This window comes from Mauremys reevesii, linkage group 8 (assembly GCF_016161935.1).
Source record: "Mauremys reevesii isolate NIE-2019 linkage group 8, ASM1616193v1, whole genome shotgun sequence".
Classification (NCBI taxonomy): Eukaryota; Metazoa; Chordata; order Testudines; family Geoemydidae; genus Mauremys; species Mauremys reevesii.
In genome coordinates, this window is record NC_052630.1 from 69,793,550 (window position 1) to 69,802,814 (window position 9,265).

The 9,265-nt window shown below is 39.7% G+C and overlaps 1 protein-coding gene across 1 annotated transcript; it reads right to left on the minus strand.

The window, feature by feature from the left end:
* Positions 1-557: 557 nt before the first annotated feature.
* Positions 558-7,074, minus strand: LOC120370104 (pancreatic alpha-amylase-like). The gene is made up of 10 exons (XM_039484272.1): positions 6,892-7,074; positions 6,059-6,205; positions 5,630-5,827; positions 4,682-4,912; positions 3,579-3,712; positions 3,369-3,491; positions 3,175-3,274; positions 2,804-2,925; positions 2,576-2,701; positions 558-820 (listed from the first exon to the last, which is right to left on the minus strand). The coding sequence occupies exons 1-10, from the start codon at positions 7,057-7,059 to the stop codon at positions 631-633; spliced, it is 1,539 nt and encodes a 512-aa protein (XP_039340206.1). The 5' UTR covers positions 7,060-7,074; the 3' UTR covers positions 558-630.
* Between the last annotated feature and the right edge of the window lie 2,191 nt (positions 7,075-9,265).

Here is a 9,265-nt window from a genome sequence, read left to right on the forward strand (position 1 = left end):
TTAACTACTGGACTGGTGAATTCTAATTATAGAACGTCCTACCAGTTTGGGGTGTCGGCCCGTTTTTTAGAGTAGCTGCCGTGTTAGTCTGTATCCGCAAAAAGAACAGGAGTACTTGTTAGTCTCTAAGGTGTACTTGTTAGTACAAGGAGTACTTGTTAGTACTTATTAGTCTGCCCTGAAGTAGGCATTCATGATTGTGAGACACTCCATGCAGTGTGACAGACATCATATAATTTAATATAGTGTAATGTATGTGTTTGTTTCACCTGTTTTCACTACTTTAAATTCATTATTCAAATATATATTAGTGGTGTGTGTACATGTATCAGATTTGGGCTTATGACAGTAAAATAATTTATAATTTAATTTCTTTGCTCCAGCTGAAACAAACTAGTACTGCTAATGGTAAACAACACTGTTGGCTAGTTACACTGCCTCTTACAAACCTGTATTAGCATCACTATCACTTACATACTAATAGTTAGTTTCATTAATGAAATAAAGTATAACAACAGTTTTGCTCTACTACTATTTATTTCTTAATTAAAGGATCATTCATTGTTGTGTGCTACACAGAACAAAAAGTACTAGGTGAATGACCAAGGGAAGAGATGCATCCAGTTTACATTATAATTTAGCATTAACGTGAATTGCAATGAAAGGATCTTCAGCCTGGTTACTAATCTGGAAATTGGCAATACCATTAGACCCAACATAGACTTTTGTTCCAGTACAGGAGTTGCCCTCCTTTTGCCCAGAAATAACATCACAGTAAGTGCCAGCAGGAAGGCCAGTTTGCAAATTCACATTCAAGCTCCTATGTATAAAAACAGATTGAAAAGGAATAAGTGGTAATTCAGACTCTCTAATTCAGATATTTCTCTGTAATTAAAAACTTGAAATGTCATAGAATCATTGAATATCAGGGTTGGAAGGGATCTCAGGAGATCTTCTAGTCCAACCCCCTGCTCAAAGCAGGACCAATTCCCAATTAAATCACCCCAGCCAGGGCTTTGTCAAGCCTGACCTTAAAAACCTCTAAGGAAGGAGATTCCACCACCTTCCTAGGTAACCCATTCCATGCTAGCCTGTGGCCCATGGGATGGCACTACAAGGCCAGATGGGTTTTAGTCTTCTGTCTGGTCTTTTACTCTTTGGCCAGTGGGATTGGGAGTGCTGGTGTGGGAAGCATACTCAGTCTACTGTGACTTCTTTAGCCAAAGTAAGAGCAACAGTGATGAATTCAAAGGGTTCAGGGAAGTCTTCACAGGCACCTCGCAAGGTTGCAGCACCATGAAGAAGACAGGGAGTTCCCTGTCACTCATATTTCTGGGATACTACTCTCATAACAGGCATAACCTCCACAGAAACTTCATCTAAGGCCTGGTCTACACTTAAAATTTAGATTGACCTTCCTACATTGCTCCAGGATGCGAAAAATCCACACCCCTGACCACCGTAGTTAAGCCAACCTAAACCTTGGCATACACATGGCTAGGACAATGGAAGTATTTTTCCATTGACATAATCCACCTTTCAAAGCAATGGTAGTTAACTACTGTGGTGGAAAAAACCCTTCTGTCACTATAGGAAGTGTCTACACCGTAGCATAGCAACAGCACACTAGCTGTATGCCCGTAGTGTAGACATGACCAAGAGAGAGAACACAAACATCACAAAAGATTCTTACTGTATTTACCAGCTTTCTTAGCATGTTCAGCTTTCAGTTCAGACTCAATGTTTTGACTCTTCATTATCACTTCTGCACATATGTTGTTTTTTCCCTCTCCCTAGGACTCACCCGAAATGGCCTTTTCTGATAGTCCCACTGAGGCACTTTGGCAGACTGCTGGCTTCATAAGGACTCTTTTCTGGCAATGTCATAGTCTTTATGGCTTCCACTAAGTTTCTAATTCCCCAAGTCTCTTTCTGCACCTCTGACATGAGAGGAGCCTAGAAGAGCACAACACCAATCCTAACAAACTGCCACCCCTTATGAGACTCCACTAGAGTCTTTGGGAATATCCAGAGAGATTGAAGGCATTGCTGGGGACAAAATGCCTTTTGTATTGGAGAGGGAGGCATTTAACTGAAGTGATTCAAACCGTAACATAGAGAAAGCCAAGAACAATTCAGTGAATAGCGCTCAAAACCTGAGAATCCCATCCCGATAAATCATCCAATCTAGTCATCAACTTTTCTCCTCCTCCCTTCTGCAGACCTGACCCAATCCCACCTTCATGGCCTTTCCGAGAGCATCCCAACCTGACTGACATATTACTCTGTTAAATCTCCATTTCTTTAGAGCCATCCACCTGCTAGCCCATCGCTAGTTACCTCTCAGACCTGCATGGTCATGCATTCCTGACTGACCAGCCTTCACTGCTGGGTACAAATCCAGTAATCCGGAATTAGTAGCAGACTGGTGTGTTGCTTAGAAAGCTAATGTTGGGTTTTGAAAAGTGTTTTTGGGAGAAGGCAGGTGGTAGGTTTGGATTTGCAACAGGTAAAGTTGTCACATAACCTTTCTATAGCTAAAATGTTTCTGAAGCTATTCACCCCACTTACTTACCCGTCATCATTATTAAAGACAATGAATCCTCTATTACCACGCCCAAAAGCCACTTGATTGCTGCCATTGTCCCACCAGTTTGAGAAAGGCTGGCCATCAACCACATTACGGAAAATAACCATGTTCCTGAAAATACAACAAATAGGCTTGACTTTAATTAAAATATCCCCACTTCAGTTAAAGATATATTGCAAACTCTTTAGTTAATTTCTCTCTACAGTTTCCTACCTTATTTGACGCCACCTATGTTCACAGACCCAACCGTTGCCACAAGTGCTATCTGCATTGATTGTAACATCTTTGGTTGAGCCATCACCATTGCTTGGTGGTCCTATCCAGTCATTAACATCCTTGTTGATAAACATAAAATTATAAAAGTTAAATGTTCTATCTTGGAAAAAGGCCATACATAGGAAACAGGATAACATTCATTCTTGTTCAGAGAGTCAACACAAGGCTTATTTATCACTCAAGTACCACTCCTACCCTAAGGATGTTAATGGGCATTAAGTAGTGCACAGGCCCAGCGCTGTCTCGCTACACAGGGGTAAAGTTCATCTTAAGAGTCGTGAATTTATTTTCAACTGTTAGAAACCTACCTTTCCATCTTGGAAATTTCTTGTCCAGCGGTAACTTGACATTACACGTGTGAATCCATAAGGATGAGCAAGCATGAAACCAACTGCCATTTTATATAGTCTGTAAGCCAAAGAGTAATGAGACACATGAAGATACACTGTCTTCATTAGGACAAAAATCATAAGACCCTCACACAGCCAACAGCATTCCCTACCTGGCATCCCAGAAGGTTAGAATAGAAGCTCCTCCAGCACCATGTCCCCTTTGATTGTCATGATTATCCACAAAGACCAGGGCTCTGTCAGAAGCCATGAAACCCCAGCCTTCTCCCCAGTTCCTAAACAAACAAACAATGAGTCTAACACATTGACACTAATATTTCAACTATTGCAGGAATCTAACAATTCATCCAAATGCTATATACTTTAAATAGGCCATCTTTTCTCCATTCCATCTGCGGATGACTGTTCCCAATTTCGCACCATATTTGAATTCAGTCACTCGGCCATTTCCAAAGTAGTCACTGGCTTTAATTGCCTCTCCACCCAAGTCAATTACCTGGCAAAAGTAAGGAAAAGCTGTTAGCACATTCCTAGCTATTTAAAAAGCAATACAATAAACACTAATTCTGGGTCTGTATTATAAGAGAAATAATTTGGTTTACTTGCTCAAACACGTTTATTGCTACTACCTAAAGCAACTTAAATTCAATGTAATGAAGAACATTACAATGTCTTATTTTGTATATAGCAAGCATTGTTAGCTGTTGTGGGTGTTAAAAGAATTGCCCCGGTGCCAGAATGCTTAGTTTGAGAATTCGAGAGACATTTGAGAAGAACCGCACCAAACTTTTTCTTACTGGGAGTAATTAGTGTCAGCTTTTTAAACAGCGAAAAGTATTCTATTTAAAAAAAAAACACTCTATCATTAGCTTAGGGACTACACAAAATAATTCTGTGCTCTTTCTGGTGGCTGTGCAATAGAAGTTAGCTAACAAAATAAAATTTCCTAGACCTGTACATATTAAAAAGCCCTGGAGAACTGTTTGCTTAAGATTTCCAAGGGGTCTTGGAAAGCTCCAGTGTCAACATAAAAGACTAAAAGTGTGGTTCCTAGGTGGCAAAAGTTAGACTCCATAGGGAATATTTTTGCTTGATTTGCCACTTCCTTACACTTTGTGTCATCATTTGCACCTGTGTAGATCAAATGCATAAGTATCTGCATGCAAAAAACAGATATTTATACACCTAGGTGCTTTTGTTTTGAAATCAAGTATTTGTATATGCAAACTGATGATCATGTAAAATTAGAGAATTTTAAATTTAGCCCTTATCTCTTTCTTTCATATAGGGCATGATTTTGCAGAGTACTCTTTAGTTAAGTTAAGCCTATGCTTACGTACTCTGCTAGATCAAGTCCAGAGTGTTCAGAACCTTGTGCTTTGCAGGATCCAGCCCATGCTGTATTTATATTGTTATATAAAGGAACCCATCTCAGTAGCGAGTGAAATTAAGAAAACGAGATTACCTCCTGGTAAATAAAAGGCCTCGTTCCTGAGGAAAACCATCGAGTATTTAGGTTTTTCAGTTTATCTAAAAATGCCTTCATATCTCCAGGCCACATGTGCTTGGAAGCATCAATTCTGAAGCCTGCCACCCCAATATCAATGAGGTTGTTCATGTATTCAGCAACTTTCGAGCGTACATAGTCCTTCTCCAGGGCAAGATCAAGAAGACCAACCAGGCGGCAGTCACGGACCTGTTTTAAAAATTAGTTGAGATGTCACCGAGTCATACGCCAAACTATAAATCTTTGATTAAAATATATTCATTTTAACATTTTTAATCTTGTATGCTAAACCAGTTCAATCCACATGCTAAACCTGTTTTGAATTGAATTCCTTCAAAATCAATATGGAAAAATGTACTCTGGAATTTATTGTATTTAGGTGGTGGGATTCTCAGGTCAGGCCAGGAAGTGAAGATTGTCTGCAAATCTAGCTGCCCTGTGAGTTTAGGAAGGAAGACTGCACAATGGAATTTGGCAAACACAAGAAGCTAAAATCCCTAAATTCGGGAAAGGAGACATTAACCATTTAATGATTACAAGAGCTCAGAGTTCAGTTTTCTTGCTCATCACCTACTGAATTACCAGCATCACTTGATGCAGAACCATGGGTTTTCTAAGGATGTCTCCCATTAATAGTTAGTGATGAGGCTGAAAGGTGCATAACTAGCAGGTGCGTAACTAGCAGGTGCATAAATAGGCGCATAATTCTAAGCATCGGAGAAGTCAATGATAATACTCCCATGATTAAATTTAGGCACATACTTAAGTACCTTCTTGTATTGAGTGCATACTGATCAGCTCAGCCAAGGATCTTGTTATTTTTTTGCCTTATTAAGGTGGTCGTCCAACAGCAAAGACTAGTCAAGAAGATGGGGAGGGAGGAGTAAATACGTACATATAAATTACCTGATTCACATCATTATAATTTTCAATCTCTCCACTTCCAGTTTTACATTTACCATCGTTAAAGTCCGAGGCTGAGTATGGCACTACAGGAAAATCTCTGGTCCCTGCGTTGAAATAGCTTCCACAAGTAGCACCATTTCCAGAGCCGCCACCAGATCCACACATGTGGTTGACTACAGCATCCACATAAATACGAACCTAGAGAGCAATGTTTGCATTTCAGTTTGTTTTTACGAAGGAGAGCGAAGTGACATTGTGAGTTTCACAGACTGGATCACCTCTGATTCCTCCTATTTACATTCCTTCACCTTTTCTAACTTCTTTGCAGCCTTCTCCCTTCATTTGAAATAGGACAGGCAGCTATTCTGATCTGAAATCAGTTATTTCTCCCCACACTATTTCAACAGGAGGAAATCCACAGATACTTACTCCAACGTTGTTGCACCTGGTCACCATGTCTTTAAATTCATTTTCATTTCCAGATCGTGTGCACAGTTTGTAGCTGATTGGCTGGTACCTTTCCCACCAGGGTCTCGAGGGATTAGTAACTATAATATTTTCATTTGGAGGTGATATCTGTGAAGGAAATTATGTCATTTGATAAACAAGTCATTATTTTGATGTTTGTAGAAGCGCAGAGAGGGTGCTCAGTCCTGTACAACACATATAAGGAGCACAAACAGATATCACTTATGCCAGTTTTATTCCTGATTTACGCTGTAATCCAGCCCACTCTCTCTGACAAGGAGCTTGCTATCACAAGATCTGATCCTGGGAGCACTCAGATTGAAATCAATGGGAGTTAAAGGAGCTCACCATCTCACAAAAGTAACTAGGACTGATTCCCTAAAGAAAGACAAAACCACCCTGGGAGACTGAAATAATTTAGAAGGTTCTTTTTAAATTGGGATGACAAGAGTTGGTGTTTGTGCACATCACTGGAGAATAAATATGTCTGAAATGGTACTAAATAAGAAATACATTGTTACATTCTAATTCCTCCAAGTACAAAGTAAGTGACGCATAGTGGAAAGCATGTGGGTTTTTGGTGCTGTCCCAGTGAGGACAAAGGAAAATCACCCCTTCACAATGACTGGTCTAGGCACATACCTGTCAACATTTCCTACTTCCATCACCGATTTCTACTGATGGTACCTCTTGTGCATGTGCTCTGTGAACTGGACCTTTTATTCTGGTAAATAAATAATGCCAAAAGATGAAGAAATTTTACTGTCTACTTACTAACATGAGAGGCTACATACCTGAACTCCTCCAAATCCATAGGGTGCTAAGTACCGTTCACATTCAAGAGCAATGTCAGCCCAACGCCATTCAAATAGGTGGACAATAGACGTCGTCCCAGACTTTGTATTTGGATTGTATTGTGCCCAGCAAAGGCCAACCGCTACTAGCAGAAGAAGAGCCTTCATGGTGCCTTAAGTTAGGGATTGTGCGCTTCTCGCTGGCTCTTTATAGTCCTGCAAGAGGGTACAGTTCACGTTACAGTTACATGTGAAATATTTCACATGACTGCCTAGTATTTGGTTAACTAGCCATTTGTCAATTTATCTGATTGTGTCTGAAGTGCTCAACAGGTGAAGATAAAAGAAATACTTGTGCTAACAAACTTGAACTATAAATAAAACAAATTAGGCCTGTGTGTGAGTGTTTTTTTAAGGATGACAACACAATTTTCCAGAGGTCTCTGGCATGTGAGAGCGCACCTGGGAACACAAACTCATTGACAAAAAACAGATATGAAAATATCATTGGCTTCATTAGGGATAGATGCTAAACTGAGAGGTTTGCTCTCACAGATCTAAAAGGCATCAATGGCTTAGAACCAGAAATACTCAATATTAAACATCCATCTGCACTGCACCTCTAGAGGGCTCCATCATTTCTTAAAAGTCCAGAATCTCTCTCTCAGGGCTAAATTGTTGCCACCTAGGATAGATAGCCCTTCGGTGGGACAGCATGGAACTATACTGCCCCAGAGGACACATGAGTGGCATTGTGCTTTGGCTATTTTAAAATGTATTTTTCCCTGTAGCCTAAAAATATTTTAAGAGTAACCAGAAGAAATTGTATTTTACTGAAGTTTTGTGGGTTGAAAAACAATGCATATTGGGTCTTTTATTGTTGCACTGGCTTAGCTGACATGAGCAATCCCAAATTGAGACAAGACATGCATGAGTAATTACTGAACAAACCCAAACATGTAACTCCTGAAACAATTAACTATTGTGACTGTGTTTACAGTAAATAAGGGAGATAGACACTAACTAGTGTGGTTATGTTTATAGTAAACAATGTAGTCAGAAACACCTTGAACTGATACGCATGCCTTATGCAAGCTGCAAAGCAATTAATCTTTACATGCAAGTTGGTATCTAGGATAGGTGGTGTGTGGTGTGACAAGAGTTGGAATGATGGTATCCCCCTGTACCTAAACCCCTTGCATTTAGGCCGGCTAGCATACGCAAAGAGCAGTTACTGTCTTCTGGATCCCAGAGAACTCGATGAAGTGTTCTCCCAGAACTTGACAAGGTGTTCTGAAAAAAATATGTAGAAAAAGCTCAGAAGACATCCCAACATATATAACAGTTTGGCGATGAAAAGGACTATAGTCACAGAAGTTAAGTTCACCATTAGTGCTTTCTTGCTGATTTGATGGGAACAATTGAGTAGAATCAGAAAGAAAGAGGTTAATGTGACTTTGGTTAATATTTTACTACCTGGATTGATAGAGGCCTGAGAGACAGTAGGGAATTATAATGCATAGCTTTTTAAGGCTAAAGGGATCAGCATAACGCAGGCCACAAATTTCATTAAAAAAGCCTACATCAAGCCCAAATACCTGTGGTTGAACTAAAGCTTATCTTTTAGAAAGAGAGCAAATCTTAGCCAAAATGTGGAAGGGACTCCAAGCAATAGGGAAATAGCAGAACAGACCAGTTGAAATGACACAGCAGATATAAGGAGGGCGTGAGTCAGGTTTTCTTAAGAGAGACAATGTCTGTCTTCATTGCAAAAAAAAAAAATAATAAAACAACAAACAACCTGAAACAGGTTTTTACCAATAGCTATCTTTTACAAGCTATCTCTGTTCTTGCAGCGAAGACAAAGGCAATATGAATTTCAAAGAGATGCATCATATCGTAGTCTCCCACTAAAACAAAGCGTAATCAAATTCCACAGTCTTAGTAAACACACAGAAAAGTAAATATTAAGAAAATGTATTAAACTTAAAAAGAGACTCTGGAAGATGGAAAGCTTAACAATGTGACTGAATGACAGCCAGATGTTGAGAAACTGTGAGACCCATTGTCTCACCAGGAATTGATTGGTCACAGGCAACTAACACACAAGCCTGGTTACATCACAAGAACAGTAAGTTGTCAGCAAGCAGGCCCCGCTTTCCAGCAGTAAGCCTCCAACTGCCAACAGCCAGTACATGTTACGATGATGGCTATAGATTAAAAAATATATGCCTAGCTGGTCAAACTCATCTAACTTTTAAATCCAGTCTCAAACTAAAAAAAAACCTAGAGAGCTTCTAAAACACTGAGATGGCCAGCACTATAATCTGACCCCCAACGTACTTGCACAGGGAACAGCAATTTGATACTAGAG